This window comes from Hypanus sabinus, chromosome 4, assembly GCF_030144855.1.
Source record: "Hypanus sabinus isolate sHypSab1 chromosome 4, sHypSab1.hap1, whole genome shotgun sequence".
NCBI lineage: Eukaryota > Metazoa > Chordata > Chondrichthyes > Myliobatiformes > Dasyatidae > Hypanus > Hypanus sabinus.
Genome location: NC_082709.1, coordinates 99,114,106 through 99,138,815, shown reverse-complemented (window position 1 = coordinate 99,138,815; position 24,710 = coordinate 99,114,106). Strand labels below are relative to the sequence as shown.

The window sequence follows — 24,710 nt, the reverse complement described above, 5'->3', positions numbered from 1 at the left end:
CTTTACCAGTGGAGGCTGATAGAAGTTTATCATGTTTTCAGAGTCATGGATAGGGTGCATGTCTGTATCTTTTTCCCACAGTTTAAATGTCCAGTATTAAAGGGCGTGTATTCTAAACAGGTTTAAATGGTTCAGCACATACTAAATGGACCAAAGGGCCTGTTTCTGAGCTGTACTCTTCTATGACTCTAAGTGAAAGTTCAAAGAAGATGTGCAGGGCAATACTTTCTTCACAAAATGGTGGGTACCTGGAAAGCAATATCAGAGGTGGTGGATGGTGGCAAATATGATAGCAACGTTTAAGAGGCACTGAAATAGACACAAGAGTGTGTAGGGATGGAGGGATATGGACCAAAAAGGGATCAGGAGTTATTTTGCTATATTAGTCGGACATGGCATCATGGCCAATGCTCTGGTCCTGTGCTGTACAATGTTTATAATCCTTCATACAGATTAATCAGATATAGCTGACTTGGATTAGTCAAGGGAAGGTAATACCTTACTAACTTAATTGAACTTCTTGGGGTGCTAACAACAAGTTGATGAGGGCAGTGCATTTGATTTCATCTACATGGATTGCAGCAGAGAGTTTAACGTGTTCCTCAAGGCTGCCTCATCAGAAAGGTAAAAGCTCGAGAGAGAGGGGAAAGTGGAAATTGTATGATAAATTGGCTCAATGCAGGAAGCAAAGAACCATGGTTCTTGTGGCTGGAACACTGTTAGCAATGGGATTCCTCAAGTTTCTATACATTTTTTTCATCTAGATTTAATTACACAGAGCATGATAAGTAAGTTTGTAGATTCCGAATTGTGGCTGTGTGGTTGTTAGTGCAGGAAAGTAAGACTTCATTTGCATTCTGTTATTGATTATTTTCCCCTTGTATTACCTCAATAAACTGATGTGATAGAATGATCTGTATAGCTGGCATCGGAACATTTCTCACTCCATTAAACCAATTTACCACTCTTAACAAAATGTGTTACACAGTCTTAACAAGAATGCTTTTGGGAAGGGAGGGAAGCAATGAAACTAGTTTAAGATTAAAACTGTAGGGAGATTGTAGTGGGTGTGAATTAATTAGCAATTCAACCATCCAATTTACTGTAAATCAATCATCATCCTATTCAATCATCAATTTAATAAAATCTATCCACTCCTTTCTGTGTTTCAAAGATGAACTTTCATAAAAGAGGGTAGAATTAACAGTGTGTTGCCACTACTGTGGGAGAGTTTTAACATCTCCAAGGCAATCAACACTGGTAATAATTCCCTTTGGTTGTTTGAAGATAAATGAGTTTTTCCAGAGATAAAATGGCTTGGTTTTGTTTTGAGCTTAACGTACTGAGGACTGATCAAATAAGCATCTTCAGTGACAGAAACATTTGAAGAGATCTATTTCTCTTTGATCATCTCTCAGAAGATGCAGCATTAACATCTGAGCTACTCTCTGGGTGAAATCAGGAAATCGGAAGTTGGCCTCATCAGCAATAGCGATGAGTAAAGAGGAGGTGGAGAGGGTTGTCAAATGGTGCAACAACCTGGGTCTCAGCACAGACAAGATAAAAGATTTGATTGTGGACTTCAGGTCAAACACTCTCCATTCCACATCAATGACTTCACTGTGGAGAGAGTGAAGAGCACAAAGTCCCTTGGTGTGTGCATAATGGACGATCTAATCTGCCCCACAACATCTCCTCATTAGTCAAGAAGGCACACACAGCATTATCTACACTTTCTGAGGAGACTGAGGCATGTCCCATTCTAACTACTTTCTACAGGCCTTTCCGGCTGTATCACTTTGGCCTTGGACCTTTCCCCCTATTTGTGACATTTACCGGGAGCGTTGTGTATGAAGGGCCCACCAACCCATCCCACCATCTCTCTGACCCTCTACCATAAGGAAGGAGGTACAGAAGCATTGGGACTAGGACTGCCAGACTGGGTAACATCTTCTCTCAGGCTGAGAAACTGATGAATGCCCTGCCACCGCTGAGGTCTCATCACTAGGTCAATGAGCTGTTTACCTGGGCTGTGCACTGCATGCAATTTGAATTATATTTTTAAATGTGTTTATGGTAATATTTAGATTTCTGCATTGTGTGTGATGTGCTTTGTGGGTGCACCAGGATGTTGTTTCATTTGGTTGCAATAAATGTACAGACAGATGGCAATGAATTTGAACTTGCAGCAGTTTCTCACACAACAGATAGTGGATGCCCAAAGAGCCTTCTTTCCAGGAGGTGGATGCTAGAGGAATACCAGACATTACAAAAATAAGATCAATGGACTTTTGAGCATGCAAAATATCGTAGAAACTGAAACATGGAGTGAAAACAGGTGATGAAGGAACTCAGCAAACCAGGCATTTTCAGTGGAGGGAAATGGAGAATTGGAATTTCAGTCGAGACCCTTCATATAACCACATAACTATATAACAATTATAGCATGAAAACAACCCATCTCAGCCCTTCTAGTTCGTGCTGAATGCTTACTCTCACCTAGTCCCACTGGCCCGCATCAGCCCATAACCCTCCATTTCTTTCCTGTTCATATACCTATCCAATTTTACTTTAAATGACAATACCGAACCTGCCTCTACCACTTCTACTGGAAGCTCATTCCACACAGCTAACACTCTCTGAGTAAAGAAATTCCCCCTCGTGTTACCCCTAAACTTTTGCCCCTAAATCTCATGTCCTCTTGTTTGAATCTCCCCTGCTGTCAATGGAAAAAGCCTATCTATCTATCAAGTCAACTCTATCTATCCCCCTCATAATTTTAAATACCTCTATCAAGCTCCCCCTCAACCTCCTACGTTCCAAAGGATAAAGACCTAACTTGTTCAATCTTTCTCTGTAACTTAGGTGCTGAAACCGAGGTAACATTCTAGTAAATCTCCCCTGTACTGTCTCTATTTTGTTGACATCTTTCCTATAATTCTGTGACTAGAACTGTACATAATACTCCAAATTTGGCCTTACCAATGACTTGTACAATTTTAACATTACATCCCAACTCCTATACTCAATGCTCTGATTTATAAAGGCCAGCATACCAAAAGCTTTCTTCACCACCCTATCCACATCAGATTCCACCTTCAAGGAACTATGCACCATTATTCCTAGATCACTTTGTTCTACTGCATTCTTCAATGCCCTACCATTTACCATGTATGTCCTATTTTGATTATTCCTACCAAAACTCACACTTATCAGCATGAAACTCCATCTGCCGTCGTTCAGCCCACTCTTCTAACTGGCCTAAATATCTCTGCAAGCTTTGAAAACCTACTTCATTATCCACAACGCCACCTACCTTAGTATCATCTGCATACTTACTAATCCAATTTACCACCCCATCATCCAGATCATTAATGTATATGACAAACAACATTGGACACAGCACAGATCACTGAGGCACACCACAAGTCACCGGCCTCCAACCTGACAAACAGTCATCCACCACTACTCTCTGGCATCCCCCATCCAGCCACTGTTGAATCCATTTTACTACTTCAATATTAATACCTAACGATTAATACCTAACGATTGAACCTTCCATGTAGAACCTTGTCAAAGGCCTTACTGAAGTCCATATAGACAACATCGACTGCTTTTCCTCATCAACTTCCCTAGTAACCTCTTCAAAAAATTCAATAATATTTGTCAAACATGACCTTCCATGCACAAATCCATGTTGACTGTTCCTAATCAAACCCTGTCTACCCAGATAATTATATATACCATCTCTAAGAATACTTTTCATTAATTTACCCACCACTGACGTCAAACTTACAGGTCAACAATTGCTAGGTTTACTCTTAGAACCCTTTTTTAAACAATGGAACCACATGAGCAATATGCCAATCCTCCGGCACCATCCCTGTTTCTAATGACATTTGAAATATTTCTGTCAGAGCCCCTGCTATTTCTGCACTAACTTCCCTCAAGGTCCCAGGGAATTTCCTGTCAGGACCCAGAGACTTATCCACTTATATTCTTCAAAAGCGCCCGTACTTCCTCTTCTTTAATCAACATAGTTTCCATAACTACCCTACTTGTTTCCCTTTCCTTATACAATTCAATATCCTTCTGGCAAATGATGGGTGTATCCAGGTAAGGGGATTAATTGGTAAATGGAAGTGGGGTGTGTAGGATTGATAGACTTCTGTTGGACAAGTGTTTCAAGGAATATGGAGAATGGTAAATGAAGTACTCTAGTCACAAGCCAATTGAAAGCTGAGTCTAGCTCAATGGCCTGTCGCTATTCTTACTGCAAACATAAATTTATCTTATCCATTTCCAAGGGAATGCTGCACAGTGAGAGGTAACTGGTATTAAATGGGTCAGATAGTTGAATATTGGCACAGTGACGCAGGTGTATAGCTCCAGTGACTTGGGTTTGATATTGCGTTTGGATGCTGTCTGTGCACATTCTCCTTGTGACTCTGTGGGTTTCCCTGGGTGCTCTGACTTCCTCACACATCTCAGATGTTTGAATGGATAGGTTAATTGGCCACTGAAAATTGCCCTGTTGTACAGGTGGCTTTGGCGGGCTTGGGAGAGAGGGGTTACAGGGAAGTAACTGTGGGAATGGGACTGCTTTGAGAGCTGGTGTAGTCTTGATGGGCTAAATTACAAACATCTGTATTGTAAGGATACAGTGAGCCAGGCAGACCAGAGAACCTTATCCTGGTTCCAGAAGTGATGAGTTAGGGTGGAATTGGTTTACTGTTGTCATGAGGTACAGTGAAAAGCTTGGCTTGCATACTGTTCACACAGATCAGATCAGATCATTACACAGTGCATTGAGGTAGTACCAGGTAAAACAATCACAGGATATACAGGCAACACACACAAAATGCTGGTGGAACACAGCAGGCCAGGCAGCATCTATAAGGAGAAGCGCTGTCGATGTTTCAAGCCCTTTGTCAGGGTGTATAGTGCAGGTAGGCAATAAAATGGAAGATCGTAACGTGGAAGATTGTGAGGTGAAGAGTCTAACTGATTGTACTAGGGAACTACTCATAGTCTTATGACAGTGAGATGGAAGCTTTCCAGTTTTTCTATCTTCTGCCCGATGGAAGGGAGCAGGAGGGAGAATGTCTGGGGTCTGTGGGGCCTTTGATTATGATGGCTGCTTTATTGAGGCAGTCAGAAGTATAGACAGAGGCCATGGTTTCTCTAATGTGCTGAGCTGTACCCACAGCTCCCAGAAGCTCCTTGTGCTCACAGGCAGAGCAGCTGTCATATGATACATCCAGATAGGATGCTGTCTATGGTGCATGGGCAAAAATTGGTGAGGATCGACAGGGATAAGCCAAATTTCTTTAGCCTCCTAAGGAAGTAGAGGCATTGGTGAGCTTTCTTGACCAAGGGTTTAGCAAAACAAATGAACACCAGTGCAACATCAATATCTTTACTCTCCAGATGCTCCAGAGATGACCTTAGGACAATGAGACGACATCCACCTTACTCCTGTTTCAGTGTTGGGCAGATTGCTGCAGGTCAAGGTTGTCTAGGAGAATGGTGTTAATGTGTGCCACGACCAGACACTCGAAGCAGTGGTGGATGTCAGAGCCACTCAGATATACAGATATTGATCCAATAGAAACATTTAGGTAGCAATCGCAATATTGTGCAGAACTGAATATGTCTGGACTTTTTTGATGGCTTTGTGATTTGATGATTTGTATTCTGTATTTTTTTGCCACTTTCCCCCAATTTGTTCTTTTTTTTGCAAGTTGGGGGGCTGATGTTTTTCTTTAAACTGGTTCCATGGTCTTCTATTTTGTGACTGTCTGTGGGAAGACGAATCTGCATATATATTTTGATAATAAATGTACTTTGTATCTTTTTAGGGTATTAATAACCAGTAAGATCAAAGCATAAAGGCCAATAGCCCGTAAAATTAGTTAAATAATGCCTAGTAGCTAATGCATACTGCAAATCCTTCATTTGTATCCTTATCTTGTCTTGGTATGACGGGTGACCTTGGGTCTGAGGCTTGCACAAACAGGAGCTAAGTACTCAAGGGCCATGTTCAGATTTGGTGTCTCTACAATATCTGCACAATGATCCTACGATGTCTGCACACTGTCTGCACAATGATTCTACAATGTCTTCACACTGACTGCACAATGACTCTACGATGTCTGCACACTGACACTACGATGTCTGCACACTGTCTGCACAATGACCCTACGATGTCTGCCCACTGTCTGCACAATGACTCTACGATGTCTGCCCACTGTCTGCACAATGACTCTACGATGTCTGCACACTGTCAATGTCAGCAAACCCTTGTCTCGCTGCAACTTTCAGATTGTGGTCAACAGAGACTTTGTGAACTGAAGGGCCTGTTCCTGTACTGTTCTGCATTTGAAGAATGCAGGTTTAAGGTGCTGGGGAGCTGGTACAGAGATGTCAGGGGTAAGAATTTTACTCAAAGAGTGGTGAGTGTGTGGAATGGGCTGCCAGCAACGATGGTGGAGGTGGATATGATAGGGTTTCTTAAGAGGCTTTTGAATAGGTACATGGAGCTTAGTAAAATAGAGGGCTATGGGTAAGCCTAGTAATTTTTGAGGTCGGGACATGTTCGGCACAGCTTTGTGGGCTAAAGGGCCTGTATTGTGCTGTAGGTTTTCTATGTTTCTATGAAGAGATGGAAGATAATGAAGTTAAGTTGTTGCTCTTCGGAGGAGGGAAGAGGAGGAAGACATTGTTTTCCTTGTGGCAAAGCCTGTGTGTTTTACTCAACCCTACAGATAAGAGGCATAGATTGAGTGGATAGCTAAAGACTTCTTCGTATGGCAGGGGTGTAATTTTACGGTGACTGTCCAAGTTGCATGCCATTTTGGACAATGTCTCCCATCCACTCCATAATGTACTGGTTAGGCACAGGAGTACATTCAGCCAGAGACTCATTCCACTGAGATGTAACACTCAGCATCATAGGAAGTCATTCCTGCCTGTGGCCATCAAACTTTACAACTCCTCCCTCGGAGTGTCAGACACCCTGAGCCAATAGGCTGGTCCTGTACTTATTTCCAGTTGGAATAATTTACTTGTTATTATTTAATTATTTATGGTTTATATTGCTATATTTCTACACCATTCTTGGTTGGTGCGACTGTAACGAAACCCAATTTCCCCCGGGATCAATAAAGTCTGTCTGTCTGTCAAGGAATTTGGGAGGGGGATGTCAGAGATTTGTTTTTTTACACAGAGAATGATGAGTTTGCAGAATGCCCTGTCAGTTGTGATGGTAAAGACAAATACATTAAAGACTTTTCAGAAACTCTTAAATAGGCACATGGATGATAGGAAAATGGAGAGCTGTTTGATCTTAGAGAAAAAGGGGTTTGATCTTAGATTATTAAAAGATCGGCACAACATTGTGGACTGAAAGGTCTTGTTGCATCCAATTGTTTAATTGTAACTTTCTTTACAGTTTAACAATTAATAGTCAGCTTGTATTCTATATAACTAATTATCTACAAGTAACTGCTCAGTGTGCTTCCTGGTGGTTACAGTGTGTTCAGTGTGTCCCCTTGCGGTTATAGTGGTACGATTCCCATATTATTCTGGTATGATTCTGGAAGCTTCTCTTGGTATTGCATCATTTGAATAAGAGCTTTCTCATTGGTTAACTCTTAATCAATAAGCTAATTAATAACACCACACTCATAGGTCAAATCAAAGGTGCGATGAGTCAGAATCAGGGAGATTGAAAATCTGGTTGAGTGGTGCTAAAACAATCTTTTACTTTTGCATAATTGCAGGTAAGTGCAATCATGAAGAAATCATGGCAGTGCCTTAACTTCCTTAGAAGTTTGCAAAGATTCAGGATGACATCTAAACCTTTGATAAATTTCTATAGATGTGTGGTGGAGAATATATTGACTGGCTGCATAACAGCTTGATATTGAAACACCAATGCCCCTGATGGAAAAATCTTACGAAGATTAGTAGATATGGCGCAGTCCATTATGGGTAAAGCTCTCCCCACCAATCTGTATCTGCATTGATGCAGGAAGGCAGCATCCATCACCAGACAACCCCACCATCCAGCCATGCTCCCTTCTCACTGCGACCGTTACGAAGAAAGTACAGGAGCCTCAGGACTCACACCACCATGTTCAGGAATGGTTATTACGCCTCAACCATTAGGCTCTTAAACCAGAGATGATAACTTCACTTGTCCCATCCTTGAAATATTCCCACAACCTATGGATTAATTTCAGGGACTCTACATTTCATATTCTCAATATTTATTGCTTATTTGTTTATTATTATTATTATTTCTTGTTTTTTTTCTTTCTCTTTGTACTTGATGGTTTGTTCTCATTTGCACAATGGTTGTTTGCCCTGTTGTTGCAGTCTTTCATTGATTCTGTCATGGTTTTTGGATTTATTGAGTATGCTTGCAAGAAAATAAATTTCAGGGTTGTATGTGGTGATATATATGTTCTTTGATAATAAATTTGCTTTGAACTTTGATCTACAAAACTTGAATGGAATTTTCCTTATTCCTGTAGTATAAAAAGAGCTGCACCAGAAAGCAAGAGCCATCTTGGATCTTTTAACTTAGCAGACCTGTTAATTAGATCAAAATAAATTTAATATTAAAGTACATATACATCACTACATATAACCTTGAGATTCATTTTCATGTACTTTATTTCCTATTTTCCTGCATTTACACTATGGTTTAAAGAAATGTCTTATTTCTATATACATTAGATGGTTATGTACATTATATATATATATATATATGTATATAGTTAAATGACAATAAACTTGACTTGTGGGCATAGTCAATAAATCCAGAATGGAGTAATAACCATAATAGAATCAATGAAAGGCCGCACCAACTTGGGCATTGAACCAGTTTGCAAATGCAAAAATAAAGAAATAATAATAAATAATTAAGCAATAAATGTTGAGCACATGATATTAAGAGTCCTTGAAAGTGAGTCCATAGGTTTTGGGAACATTTCAGTGATGGGGCAAATGACATTCAGTGAAGTTGGTTCTGTCCAGTTCAATTTTCCTTTGTTCTAATAATGTTTAATGAAGCAATCATCTTTTGTGCCTCTCTTCCTGACTTATTAAAGAATCTTGGAGTACAACATCAGAATCCAGTCCCATAGCCTGTACTGTTTTGTGGTGTTCTATATACTCTTGAGCATGTGGTGAGGGGTTGTTTTGAACCACCATGGTCAAAGTGAAATGGTGTCCAGCACCAGATGCCCTTCTGGCATCCTCCTGGCTCCTCTTGTGTATCTAACAGTCATGTCCTTTTAAGCGGTAGGTGTGAGAGATTCCACGTCATATGCCTTAATGAATTGCTGCTGGACATTTGGAGCACAATGGAGGTATGGTGTGAGTAGAGTGAATGGATGTTTAGGGTGTGCTGGGGTTGTGTGTGTGTGTGTCCTGAAATCTGTAGGCCGTTCCAAGAATGAGGCTGCAGATTTTAGTGGGTAGGCGTGGGAGGAAGTTTAGTTGATGTCATTTTGTTGTGTTCTGTTGAGCATTGTAGGCATGTATATTGGCAGTGGAAAATGTAGTAATACTTGCAGGCTGCACCCAGCATTGGCTTAGATCATCCTGGTTGCTAACGCGAACAGGACATTTCACTGTATGTCTTGATGTACATGTGATAAATAAATGAATCTATCTGTTGACCAACGTTCGTTTGTGGTTTCCCGTTATCTCTGGTCAGAGAGTCAGTGCACAAACCCGGTCTCAGTATGTGGACTCGCTCTGTGTGCGACACACCTTGCACAACACTGGCACATTACCTGTAGTGTCCATGGTCGGATCAAGTCACCTTCAGATCTTCAAGGTGACTGATCTATTATAAGTTTTTATATAAACTGTATTTGATAAAATGAAGAATACATTATACCTTTTGGAAAGTTAATGTTTGCATCAATAATGGAACACCTATGAGTTTATCTTCATTGGAAAATTAAAAATGCAGCCGGATTGACAGTGCAGTGCAATTGTCTGCTGTAGTTGTGCATAGTCGGCGCAGTTGGCTAGCATTTCTGCTAAGAATTCTAGTCAGCTATTGATCCTTTGCTCTTAAGTTCTCTCCGTGGCTCTGCGGTTAATGCTTGTTGGAGCATTATTCATGGACAGATGCAGTCAGAATCTCCAATGATGTGCAAACCTATGAGAACAGGAGCTGCTGATGATGTCAAGTGTGATTTGCATAGCACTTCAGCATCCTCTACCTCTGCCCATATTGACATTGTCGGGTGCTTTACCATGGTATATATTCTTTTATACTGAATCCTGGCTTTTATCAATTGAATGCATATGATTTTGCATAACGGCAGTGAGCTCTGAATTTTTGTTTTAGTTTAACAGAACTGAATAAGAATGTACTTACCCGGAAGGGTGCGTGATGAACCCACAGGTGGTGATGGGTGTTGTTTGTTTGTTGTGTGATTGCCAGGAACGTCACGAAGCCATGATGCGCCGCTCTTCAGAACGCAGCCAGCAGTTCGAGCATCGGCAGAAGAGGTGGTCTTGGGGAGGAGCAGCGCCCACAGGGACGGGATCCCAGGACGGTGAGTTAAACTACACCGTCTGCAATGCAGCTTCTAAAATGACATAGGAGAGTGCTGCTTGTGTGTGTGTGAGAGAGAGAGAGATAGAGAGAACGAGAGTGCACTTCACGCCGCTTCTGCTTTCCCTCAATAGAATGCAGCCGCCGGCTTCCGAACCTGATTGATTTCAGCAAAGCAGGTCCGTTTCCTCTTGCAGTCCTCCTTCCACGTCCCGTTTATCTCCATGCGGAACTGACTTCTTTGCTCAGTATAATACTCCGCTCAGTCGTGCAATCTGTAGCAATAGCTTTTATTTGGTTCTGGATTTCAGATCATAAAAAATCCAGAGGCAGTTGTTAAAGCAATTCGATTTTGTGTGTCCTAAATTCTGTCATCTACAAAGATGGGTTTTCTGAAGCAGTTTCGGGCATTTGCTGAACTGAGAGCCCTGGCGCCAGTGAAGCCGGGTTTGTTGGTGCAGTTCCTCTGCAGTGTTTCCCGTACACAAATGGATCGATTTCCCAGGACTGCTTCTCAGTCTGTATTGTGCTGAGCCGGCAGGGGGGACAGTGGGTGAATTATCCGGCCGGAAGAGTTGGCGAGATATGAGATTATAACATACTGAGAGTCTAGGGCCAGGGTCTGAATTTACTCGCCGTGCGCTGTCTGTTGAAGTGTAATTTCCTGAAAACCATGGATCCGTTCCGTTCCGCCATTCACTTTATTCCAATTCTGTGTCGTATAGGTGAATCAGAAAATGCCACACCCCTTCCTATAGATCTAGCAGCCAACACCTTTCCTCCAGAGCCCGCGATCTTTGACGCTGCAGCTTCTCGGACTGGTATTTGGGAAAATTACTATTTACCTTACTGTCTGTGTTAAACATTTCCCACTAACCAATGGCATACCCACCCAGCGCCCCGACGGTTTGCTGTTGTATTGTCAATGCTTACTTTTCTTTCGGGCAATTTGTGTGTGTTTTTGTTTCAGTAATCGATACGCACAGAGATGGACAAGCTACTTTCCCTGCCGCTGGCAAACCTCTGTGTTATCAGACTATTGTGCATGCATGTGCATCGTAGAAACTTTTATCTTAAACAGAAAAAAATCTGGTCCTCTGCTTGTGATGATATCAGCGGAACCGATGCGAATGTCCTTGCTAGCTGTCTCCTCGTAGCGGCTTCGGCTGTGAACCTTCCCAAGCTAACAGAGTCGCCGGTCCGCGATCCCCTGCCCTCTTTTGCTGCAGAGTTCCCCCTGAAAGAGGCGATCGATCACGCTCCTGGGATTCCATGTGGTCTGCGCTCTTGCCCGCTTCCTCAAAATGTCTCACCCCACTGGCTCCACCGCATTCCTCTGTGAGCAGACCACAGGGCATTTTTTAAATGCCCGTTTGGATTTTGATACAGTGTCTGCAATGCGTTTAACAGATTGCACAACGTCCTCTGTTCCGGATAGCCTTTTGTTGGTAGGTTCCCTCTGAACCTAATAACAGGCCGAGTAACGTTGGTAGGGTGGAGCCACAACTCTGTAAATAAAGCACGTGGTAGCACTGCCTGCCACATTGCCCCGCCAGGACCGTAGTCTTAGTGTTATGGTGTAAGCCAGGCCATTCAGTCCAACTCTTCAATGCTGACTAAGTTATTTACCTTCGCTACAGGACCCATTTCTATGAGATTACCCTTCAGCCTGGTACGTTCCAGGGGGGTAAAAAAGCCCCATCCTATCCAGTCCAGTGCCGGCAACATGAAACCTCTGTAACCTTCCAGATTAATACAACATCCTTTTCCATAGCTGGGTGGCCAGAACTGTACTCAACACTCAAAGTGGTCTCACCAATGTCTTGTAAGGTGCGGTCCTAATTCTTGTACTCAATGCCCTGACGTGTTGAAGGCAAGCATGCCAAAAGCTGCCTTCAGCACTGTCCTTCTGTGTCTCCACTTTCAGGCAACTATGTAGCTGTACCCCAAAGTGTCTCTGTTCTGATCTGATTTCACCTCAACTCTACATTCCTGCTTTGCTCAAAGACTGCTTTCACCTGCCTGGTGGAAGATGGTGCCCAAGAATTGCGAATCTCTGTGGGAACGAAAATTTTCTTCATTTATTCTCAAGTATTGACCCCTTGTGTTTAAGTTGTAGACCAAGTTAGGGCTTGAGCTTGACTGGTGCCTCACAAACAGAGAGCAGTCATCAGCTCAAATTGACCATGTCATACCAGGGTATCTTTGAGCTTATCATTGAAGTTCTGTGTGTTCCTTCATTGATGATGAGGATGTGGTGACACAAAACCAAAGGTGATTAACAGCAAGTGCGGTTTTCATGCAGTCATGTTTACTTTTTGACAAGATTTTCTGATAGCCATTTAAAAACCTTATTCCCCACATTGGCCCTTGTGTACAAAGTGTAATCTCTGGGCAATGGATGGAGTGTAGATGCAGAGAATAGAATTAAGGTGGTTTCAGCTGGTGTTACAGAGTAATGACCTGCCTCAGGCTTCACTGCACCTCAGAAAAACTAATTCTGTCTTGGGATACATGTCACATGAACTAATCTTTCTAGGAGCATGAAGTTTAGGGGATTGAGCACGTTTCACTTTCCTTTGGGACAGAGTAGTTTCAGTCAGCTTTGTAGCTGGCAAGCATCTCCAGACAAAGGTGCTTCCTCTGCTGAAGAACACAAAATTTTCTTTTGCACTGAATTAGGATGTAAGGTTCAAGAGCCTTGTTCTCCTTGGTGAAAGAGGTCGGGGGTAACTCACTGTATCTTGCAGGTTGTTTTTCATTGTGCTGGTGCTAGGAGAGTAATGGTTAAATATGGTCCAAGGCAAATTTAAGTTTATTTTCCTGCACAAGTACATGTATGAAATGAAAAACCTGCAGCAACGTCATTGGAACATAGCATCATATAAGCAGCTTTTAGAAGAAATGCATAAATTAGATGTAAATTATACACAATTTCTATGAGAAAGAACATAATTAGAACAAATAAAGACAGCAGATCCATTTTAGAGCAAAGTGATTATGGTGTTGTTAATCTGCAGTGATTAGGGATGTGCAGGTTGGTTCAAGAAATGAGTGGTTGAAGGGAAGTAGTTGTGATTGGACCTGCTGGTGTGGGACTTCAGGCTTCTGTCCCTCCTTCCTGATGGTAGCTGTAAGAGGGTGGCGTGGCCTGAACGTGGGCTTCCTTGAGAATAGATGTTGCTTGCATGAGGCAGTGCTTCCCGAAGATACAACTGATGGTGAGAGGAATGTGCCTGTGGCATATTGTGCTGAGTCCACAGCAGCTTGTATTCTTATGCATTCAATTGGCTGCTCCAACCAATACTTTAGCATTTTAGTCCCATGTTGCAACTTTGTAAAGAGTTTCAGGGATCTGGAATACTTGTCTTGAAGGGGACCAGAGGCACAAGTTAAATCTCCTACAACACTTCAAACTGGATATGTGAAGAGAGATAATTTATGGGACTGTACAGACTTTGGAGAGGAATGGACTAATATCACAAGCTGTGCATAACAAGATGGGCCAAGTGGACTCTTCTTGTGGGGTATTGCTCCAAGGCTCAAGTTCACAAGATTGTCCTAAGTTTATGTGGACAAAGTATAAATTCAATGAAAATCAGCTTTATTACAGTACAAGAAGGAGACAAACATAAATTAACACAGGTGAACTTGAAATCTACACAACTTACCCAAATAGCCAATAAAATAAACATACCAACACTAGAGCTAGATTGAAAGAGGTTGTTAGGGTTTTTCAGGATGATTCTAGAACCTGATGTCAGTGGGAACAAAATGGTTGTGTTAAACCTCGAGACCTTTGCCTTCAGGCTCCCGGACCCCCTGCCGATGGCAGCATTGGGAAGAGGGCATGGTCTCAATATCACCAAGACTAAGGAGATGGTGGTGGACTTTAGGAGACCTAGGTCTCATATGGAGCCAGTGATCATTAATGGAGAATGTGTGGAGCAGGTTAAGACCTACAAGTATCTGGGAGTGCAGTTAGACGAGAAGCTAGACAGGACTGCCAACACAGATGCCCTGTGCAGGAAAGCACAGAGTCGACTGTACTTCCTCAGAAGGCTGGCATCATTCAATGTTTGTAGTGAGATGCTGAAGATGTTCTATCGGTCAGTTGTGGAGAGCGCCCTCTTCTTTGTGGTGGCGTGCTGGGGAGGCAGCATTAAGAAGAGGGACGCCTCACGTCTTAATAAGCTGGTAAGGAAGGCGGGCTCTGTCGTGGGCACAGAACTGGAGAGTATGACATCGGTGGCAGAGAGGAGGGCGCTGAGTAGGCTACGGTCAATCGTGGAAAACCCTGAACATCCTCTGCACAGCACCATCCAGAGACAGAGAAGCAGCTTCAGCGGCAGGTTGCTGTCAATGCAATGCTCCTCAGACAGGATGAAGAGATCATTACTCCCCTACGCCATTCGGCTCTACAATTCAACCACCAGGGGCAAGACATGTTAAAGTGCCGGGGTTAGGACTGAGCTTAAGTTACCACTCAATGCACTTTAGTAAACTATTTAAGAACTTTTTAAAAGCTATTTATTAATGCTTTTTGGGAGGGTGATTTTAGATGCATATCATATTTATATTAAATACTGTATGTAATTAGTTTTGCTACAATAAGTGTATGGGACACTGGAAAAATGTTGAATTTCCCCTTGGGGATGAATAAAGTATCTATCTATCTATCTAGATGTTGTGGGTCCTTGATAATACATGTTACCTCCCTGAGATGCCATTTCTTGTAGACGTCCTTGAAGGTGGGGAGAACTGTATCTATGATGGAAGAGTCTGACCCACCACACTCTGTATCCTCTTGTGATCCTGTGTATTGGAGTTCCCATACCAGGCTATGATGCAACCAGTCAGAATACTCTCCACTGGATCATAAGTTGTAGGAGCAGAATTAAGCCATTTGGCCCATCAGGTCTGCTCTATCATTTCATCATCCAATTTTCCTCTCAGCCCAAATCTCCTGCCTTCTCCTCATATCCCTTCATGACCTGACCAATCAATAATCAACCTCTATCTTAAATATACATAAAGTTGGGCTTCACAGATTCAGCACTCTCTGGCTAAAAAAAATCCTCCTCAGCTCCATTGCAAAAGGACATTGCTGTATTCTGAGGCCATGTCCTCTGGTCTTAAGACTCTCCCAACATGAGAAGCATCCTCTCCATATCCCCTCTATCAAGGTCTTTCACCATTTGATAAGTTTCAATTAGGTTACCCCTCATCCTTCTGAATTCTGGTGAAAACAGGCCCAGATCCATCAAATGCTCATATGACAAGCCATTCAATCCTGAATCAATTCTGTGAAACTCCTTTGAACCCTCTCCAGTTTCAGCACAACCTTTCTTTGATAAGGGACCCCAAACTACTCTCAATACTCCAAGTGAGACCTCGCCAGTGCTTTATAAATTCTTAACAATACATCCTTGCTTTTATATTCTAGTTCTCTTGAAGTGAATGCTAACTTCCTCACCACAGAGCCAACCTGCAAATTAACCTTTGAAGAATTCTGCACAAGAATTCCCAAATCCCTTTGTGCCTCAGTTATTTATATTTTCTCTCCATTTAGAAAATAATCAACCCTTTTGTTTCTTCTGCTGAAGTACATGACTCTACACTTTATGACACTGTATTCCATCTGCCATTTCTTTGCCCATTATCCCATTCTGACTGTCTTTCAGTAGCCTCTCTACTTCCTCAAAGCTATCTGCCACTCTATCTTCATACCATTTGCAACAAAGTCATCAACTCCATCATCCAAATCATTGACATATGACGTAAAAAGAATTGGTTCCAACACAGGAACACCATGAGTCACAGGCAGCCAACCAGAAAAGGCTCTCTTTGCTTCCTGCCGATCAGCTAATGTTTTGTCCATGCCAGAATCATTCCTGTAATAACATGGGCTCTGGCTTGTTAAGTAGCCTCATATGTGGCACCTTGTCAAAGGCCTTCTGGAAATCCAGTTACACACCATCAACAGACTCTGCTTGTTATTTCTTTAAAGAATCCCAACAGATTTGTCAGTCAAGATTTCCCCTTGAGGAAACCATGCTGACTATGGCCCATTTTACCACGTGCCCCCAGGTACCCTGAGAACTCATCCTTGACAATTGACTCCAACATCTTCCTAACCACTGACATCAGACTGACTGACATCTAAGTACCTTTCTTCTGCTTCTCTCCCTTCTTGAAGAATGGAATTTTCCAGTCTTCTGGAATAATTCCTGAATTTGGTGATTCTTGAAAGTCCATTACTAATGCCTCCACAATCTCTCCAGCCACCTCTTTCAGAACCCTGGGGTGGACACCATCTGGTCTAGGTGGCTTATCTACCTCCAGACCTTTCAGTTTCCCAAGAACCTTCTCACTAGTAACACATCTCATGACCCCTGACACTTGACCCATACTGCTGGTGTCTTCCACAGTGAAGATTGATGCAAAATACTTGTTCAGTTTGTCTGCCATTCCATTGACCCCCATTACTACCTCTCCAGCATTGTTTATCAGCAGTGCGATATCCATTCTTGCCTCTCTTTTACATTTTATGTATCTGAAGACATTTTTATTATTCTCTTTACCATTATTGGCTAGCTTACTTTCGTATTGCATCTTTATCTTCTTGATGAATTTTTAGTTGCCTTCTGTTGGTTTTTAAAAGCTTCCCAATCCTCTAACTTGCTGTAATTTTTGCTTTATTATATTCCCACTCTTTGGCTTTTATGTTGGCTCTGACATCCCCTGTCAGCCAAGGTTGTGTCATCTTGCCTTTAGAAGACTTCTTCCTCTTTGGGATGTATATATCCTGTGCCTTCTGAATTGCTTTCAGAAATTCCAGCCATTGCTGTTCCATCATCATCCCTGCCAGTGTTCTTTTCTGAGCAGTTCTGGCCAAATCCTCTCTCATGCTCCTGTAATTTCTTTTACTCCACTGTAATACTGATACATCTGACTTTAGCTTCTCCTTCTCAAACTTCAGTGTGAATTTGATTACTTGTCCCTAAGGGTTCCTTTACCTTAAACTCTTTAATTAATTCTGGTTCATTGTTCAACACCCAATCCAGAATAGCTTATTGCCTAGTGGGTTCAACTACAGGGTGCTCTAAAAAGATGAAGGGTCTTGCCATAGATGTTGACTGAACTGCTGAGGTCCTGCAGCATTTTATGAATATTACTCTGGATTTCCAGCATCTGCAAAATCTATTGTGATTTTGCTATATTAGTATGATAGCTTGAATCACACTTGTCTGGAGTTGCCAGCCAGAGTCAGGTTGAAGCAAGGTACTGAGGTCAATGAGGAAGCAGCAAGGTTGTTCCTCAGTCAGAGGCAGGTGTCAAAGAAATGGTAATAATGAGGGAATACATTAACTACTCTGCTGCTTTCCCTGCTAAACAAATAGCACTTCCTTGAAGTTAACTTTCGTATGGTCTGATGCTGATAAACAGATGAGACTTGCTGCTTAAAAGCAACAGTAGTGTAGATCTTGCCCTCAAATCAAGACTGGTGAGGGAGTCTTTTTAAATTAAAGCATCCATGAGTTTCCCATTTGTTACTGTTTCCTCTCAGGGGAAGGTTTGGTTGATCTTGGAGTGGGTGAGAAGGTTGGCACAACATTGTGTGCCAAAGGCGCTGTACTGATCCATGCTCTGTGTTTATGATGGCAGTTGTCTACACGTTTCATCCCCGTGCCATTAATTGGCAGTTTCAGAAGCTTCTCAAATATTGCTGAGAGACAGCAGGCCGTGATGGCGATTTCAGTGACAATGTTTGTCAAGTACTGGAAATAAGGGCCTCATTATGAGGCAACCAACCTTTTTCTGGGAAGTGGTGAACATATACTCACCTAAACCCATCTGCAGTGAGATAACCAATGCAATTAAAGTTATATCTCATGCCAAGGATCCAATTCTTGTCGTTCTCTTAATAGCATTGGGAATCATTAGTGACCAGTTATGACGAAGGGATATCCAGTACTCTTCTGGCCAGAAACTGGGTGTCTAGGTGGCAGCCTCTCACGTTCACCACCCTCCAAGCATACCCCCTACCTGACTGGTGGGATCTGGAGTGTGTTTGGGTGATTGGGGATTAAATACTGCTGCCTATATGATAGCCTGTCCCAACATATCAGCCAGGGAAGCAGAGGTAATTGGAGCAAAGGGTGGGACGTCAGCAGTAAGGGGAGAGCAGGTCACAGTGCTGAATGGGAGTGGCTCAGGGTGTGTCCCAGGAATCATCCAGGATTTCCACCTGCACCATGTCAAAGCTATGTGGGTTGGTAGGTTAGTTACTCCAATCCTTCCTGGTGTAGGTTAGCGTCACAGGCATGTGCAAGGGAAGGCTATGGCTGTGAGCAAATCAGGACCTAGATCAGTTACAGATAGAGGTGCAGAATTGGCTAACGGAGTCTCACCTGGCCAATTTTAAAAGTTGGCACCGTGGGAGATCAAATGTAAAGAGTCAATGGACTGTTGCAAAAATCCTTAACAGTGTTAATATATAAAGGAAACTTTGGGGCCAAGGTTTTAGCTTCCTGAAAATGACAGCACAGATCAATAGGTTGGTAAAGCAGGTCAGACCCAAACCAATTTGAGTGTCCCAGAAATGTAGTGATAATTGTTCAGGCACACAAAGTAACTCAAAGCTAATTTATCATCATAAAATAGAAAACACAAATATATCACACTAAATATTATATAGTAAATTGCAAAGATTTCAGGGCTCGTGATTTGTAGCCTCCATTTGATTGTTGCTGCAGTCGAGGGAGTTGATTGTCACTGTTGTTGGGAGACTCGTGAAATCACCCTAATCCATCTACCAGTCTAGGTGTAGTCCCAAGAACCGAGCAAACGGTGCCTCAAAAAAAAAGGGATTCAATCCACAAGCAGAGCAAGACACACAGAGACAGACAAACTCTTTGATCCTTTTTTGTTATGCCACTGTGCCTGAGCCAGAAAGAATCCAGCTGCTATTAGCAAACATTTAACAAACCTACAGAGTTTAACTTGAACAGACACCTTACATGCTGCAGGCTCACAAAGAGTTAAAGTGTCACTTGGAATTGTTCAGGCTTTCATCTAGTATTTTTACAAAGTTTAGTACATCACAACACAAGTGCATGGCATACTTATTAGACAAGGCATGGAGTTGGTCAAGAAGTTATGCTGCAGTTTTATAAAGTTCTAGTTAGTCCACATCTGGAGTATTCTGGTTGACCAGAATTGAATGGAATACTCCATATAGGAAGCATGTAGGTGTGCAAAAGATGTTTAGGGTGCTGCCTGTTTATAAGATTATGGAAGGTACAGGTGAGTAGACAGTCAATATCTTTCTCTCAGGGTTAAAATATCTCATATTAGAGGGCATGCACTGAAGATGGGGTTGGGGTGCATTTAAAGGAGATGTACAGAGCAGGTTTATGATGCAGAGTAGAGGGTGAGGGTGACTAAAATATGTTGCTCAGAGTGGGAATGTAGGTAGAAACAATAGATGCATTTTAATAAGGATGTGAACTACAAAGAATGGAGGGATATGGACTTGTATAGGCAGAAGCGACTAGTTTAGTTAAGCTTTCAATTAGTTTGTTCAACATCTTGGGCTGAAGGGCTTGTTCCTATGTTCTGTAGAGAATGGGCTTGTTGGAATTCTTCCAGGAGCCTCTGCCATGTCATTATAAATATAGGTAGCCTTGAGCAATGGCACCTTGCCTTCCATCTGACTAAACTGCAACCCTCAAGGCTCAAGTTGAGTTTACCAATCTCAGATTACTCACCACTTTAGTTTGTATAAGAACTGACCAGTTCTGATGTGGGGCCATTCACCTGTAACATTAACTGTTTCTCTCTCTGATCTGTTGTGTATTTTCAGCTCCCAACCTCAGCATGTTGCCTCCTTTCCTTTCCCTTTCTAACTGCACACATCAATGCTGTCATTGATGGCTCTGTTGTTTTGCTCTTTTACAACATTGGTTTAGTATGCATAATACAAATTCTGTTGATTCATGTACTGTAATCCATGCTTTCCCATTGTCTGTGGTCTGCTTTTCTACTGTAGCCTCATTGGACCCAATATTATCATCCACTTGCTGAGAGAGGCCTCATTTGGAGTAATGTGGATGTTACCTTGTTAATCGTATACTTGAAAAATATGAAAATTATTCATCAATCAAAACACACGGATCAAAGGATTTGCATTTTAATAGCAAGAAAGTAATACTTTCCAGCAACACACACAAAATGCTGGAGGAACTCAGCAGGCCAGGCAGCATCCATGGAAAAGAGTACAGTCGATGTTTCAGGCTGAGATCTTTCAGCAGGACTGGAAAGGAAGATGAGAAGTCAGAGCAAGAAGGTGGGGAGAGGGGAGGATAAAGTTCAGGGTGGTAGGAGGTACGTGAAACCAGGAGTTGGGGATGGGTGAAGTAGTGCTGGAAAGCTGATAGGTGAAAGAGATAAGCGACTGAAGAAGGAAGAATTTGATAGGAGAGGGTAGAAGTTCATGGAAAAAAGAGAAGGGGGTGGAGCACCAGAGGGAGGTGATGGGCAGGTAAGGCAAAGAGGTGAGAGAGGGAAATGGGAATGGTGAAGGGGGTGCAATTACCAGAGGTTTGACAAATCGATGTTCATGCCATCAGGTTGGCGGCTACCCAGGCGGAATACAAGGTGTTGCTCCTCCATTCCAAGTATGGCCTTATCACAGCAGTAGAGGAGGCCATGGACTGGCATATCAGAATGGGAAGTAGAATTGAAGAGGGTGGCCACCAGGAGATCCAACTGTTTCTGGCGGATGGAACGTAGGTGCTCAGCGAAGCAGTTTCCTTATTTACATTGGGTCTCATCGATATACAGGAGGCCACACCAGGAGCACCAGATGACCTCAGTAAGTTCACAGGTTAAGTGTCTCCTCACCTGGAAAACCTGTTGGGGCCTTGAATGATAGTGAGGGAAGAGGTGTAGGGACAAGCATGGCACTTGTTCTGCTAGCAAGGATAAGTACCGGGAGAGATGAATGGACAAGGGAATCGTGTGGGATGCGATCCCTGTGGAAAGCAGAAAGGGTGGGGGGGGGGGCAGGGGTAAGGAAAGGGCTTTGTTGTGCGATCCATTGGAAATGGTGGAAGTTACGGAGAGACTGTCAGTCACATTCCCATTCTGACATGTCAGGTCTCCTGGTAGCCACTCACTTCATCTACTTCCTGTTCTCATTCCAACATAAGAACATAAGAAATAGGAGCAGGTGTAGGCCATCTGGCCCATTGAGCCTACTCTGCCATTCAATAAGCTCATGGCTGATCTGGCCATGGACTCACCTCCACCTACCTTCCTTTTCCCCATAACCTTTAATTCCCTGACTATGCAAAAATCTCTCCAACCTTATCTTAAATATATTTGCAGAGGCAGCCTCCACTGCTTCATTGGGCAGAGAATTCCACAGATTCACCACTCTCTGGGAAGAGCAGTTCCTCCTCATCTCCATCCTAAACCCACTCCCCCAAATCTTGAGGCTGTGCCCCTGGTTCTAGTCTCACCTACCAATGGAAACAACTTTCCTGCCTCTATCTTATAATGTTAGATGTTTCTACGTTTGTATATAGGCTGGACTCGTTAGCCTTGGTTGGCAGCCGGCCTAAGAGAAGGACAACTCTGACTCCAAACCCGGGCAGGCGGGGCTCGTCAGCCTTGTCAGGTCATCCACCTAGGAGAAGAACACTCCGATGTAACCCCTACGACCCGAGGACCTCCCTGTCACCGTCCCAGCTTGCTAGGCTATGGCAGATGAACCCCAGGTGTAAAGGGTGGGACCAGTATCACTCACACTGCACTCCACCTAAAAAACCATTGCGCAGGCCGAAGGACTCGCCCACGTCTCCGACCATCCTCCCCGATTTTCCCTTGCAGCCGCTGCGGCCGGGTCTGTCTGTCCCGTGTTGGCCTCGTCAGCCACCAGCGAGCCTGCAGCAGACGTGGGCAGCACCCTTCCTAAATCTTCGTTCGCGAAGCCAAATAATGATGATGATGATGAAGTCCTGTAATGAAGGGTCTCGGCCTGAAATGTCGACCGTACTTATTCCTATAGATGCTGCCTGGCCTGCTGTGTTCCACCAGCATTTTGTGCGTGTTGCTTGAATTTCCAGCATCTGCAGATTTACTCATGTTTATGATGATGATGATGTTTCTATAAGATCTCCTCTCATTCTTCTGAATTCCAGTGAGTACAGTCCCAGGCGACTCAATCTCTCCTGAGTCTACCCTCCTCATCTCTGGAATCAACCTGGTAAACCTCCTCTGCACCACCTCCAAACCCAGTATATCCTTCCTCAAGTAAGGAGACTGGAACTGCATGCAGTACTCCAGATGTGGCCTCACCAGTACCCTGTATAGTTGCAGCATACCCTCCCTATTCTTAAATACCATCCCTCCAGCAATGGCCAACATCCCATTTGCCTCCTTGATAGCCTGCTGCACCTGCAAACCAACTTCTTGTGATTCATGCACAAGCGCTCCCAAGTCCCTCTGCACAGCAGCATGCTGCAATCTTTTCCCATTTAACTAGTCATCTGTTCTTTTTTTTTCCCTTCCAAGGTGGATGACCTCACATTTAACAGCATTGTACTCCATCTGCCAGACTCTTGCCTACTCACTTAACCTATCTATCTCTCTCTGCAGACCCTTCTGCACAGTTTGCTTTTGCACTCAATTTAGTATCACCAGCAAACTTAGATATACTACACTTGGTCCCCTCTTCCAGATCATCTCTTTGAAAGTCTTCCACTGGTCCTTAACTGTCCCACCACATAGCCTGTGTTCCCAGTCTACACTCGCCAAATCCTCCCTCATCCCATTGTGTAGGCTGATGTGATGAGGCCACTCTCAGGTTGGAGGATCAACACCTTATATTCTGTCTGGTAGCCTCCAATCTGATGGCATAAATATCAATTTCTCAGAAACTTAAAGTAATTGCCCCCCCTTCACTATTTCCATTCTGCTTTCCCTTTCTCATCTCTTCTCCTTTCCTGCCCATCACCTCCCTCCATGCTCTTCCCCTTTCTTCCATGCTCTTCTACCCTCTCCTATCAGATACCCCCTTCTCCAGCCCTTTATCTCTTTCACTGATCAACTTCCCAGTTCTTTACTTGATCCTCCCCCCTCTCCCGGTTTCACTTACCACCTACCACCCTGTACTTCTTCCACCCCTCCCTGCTCCAATTTCTCTTCTTTTTCTCCAGTCCTAATGAAGGGTCTCGGCCCAAAACGTTGGCAGTTCATTCTTTTCCAAAGATGCTGCCTGGCTTGCTGGGTTTCTCCAGCATTCTGTGTGTGTTGCTTAGATTTCCAGCATCTGCAGAATTTTTTCATCTTAATGTTTTCCTGCATTGTTTTGAACATTCAGCACTAAATATCTGAACTTATGAGTGTAGGGTTAGTAGAACAGCGATGTCATGGGCATCACAGAAATGCACACTGTGGCTCAGGAAGGTCACACTAGAGCTTCTGCTCCAGTTCCCACCTCTCGTCTTCCACCCATCAATATTTCTTTCCCCCTCGTGTTTGTCCCTAAGTGTGTCACCTGGACCGCTTTCTGCTAGTGAATTCCACTCTTTGAGTAGAAAAGCTCTTCCAAGCTTCTTGTTGGGGCTTTGGAAATTCAGGTAATAATTGCTGTAGATAGCCCTTCACCATGTACCTTCTTCACAACCAGTCCTTCCATTATTTTATACACCTTTGCCAGCACTGCTTACAAAGAGCTCCAGTTTCATCGGTTCACCCTTTCTATTACAGTGCTGCTACAACATCATCACTGCCTCTGTTACTTCTTCTCACCCTGAGGCTGGAAGTGTACTGTTCTCCCCATGAACCAAATTAATTAACATCACCAAAATGCTGGAGGTACTCAGCATGTCAGGCAGCATCTGTGGAGGGGAATGAACAGTTGATGTTTCAAGGCTGAGAATGAGTGAGGAAGGAGGAAGAAGCCAGAATTAGAAGGTGGGGGGGAGAGGATGCTCCGTACACCAGAAGTTTCCTGGTTGTCACTCATTCCAATTTGACTTCCCATTCCAATATGTCAATTCATGCCCTCCTCTACTGCCACAATGTTCCCTCTCTCAGGTTGGACGAGCAGCAT

At 43.2% G+C, this 24,710-nt stretch overlaps 1 protein-coding gene across 1 annotated transcript in view; it reads left to right on the top strand.

Moving 5' to 3' along the window:
• Window positions 1-24,710, top strand: part of LOC132392147 (MAP7 domain-containing protein 2-like) — a 254,808-nt gene that overhangs the window by 17,510 nt on the left and 212,588 nt on the right. Inside the window, exon 4 of the mRNA XM_059965996.1 lies at window positions 10,472-10,586. Coding sequence (XP_059821979.1) covers window positions 10,472-10,586 — 115 coding nt within the window. The remainder of the gene's footprint in view (window positions 1-10,471; window positions 10,587-24,710) is intronic.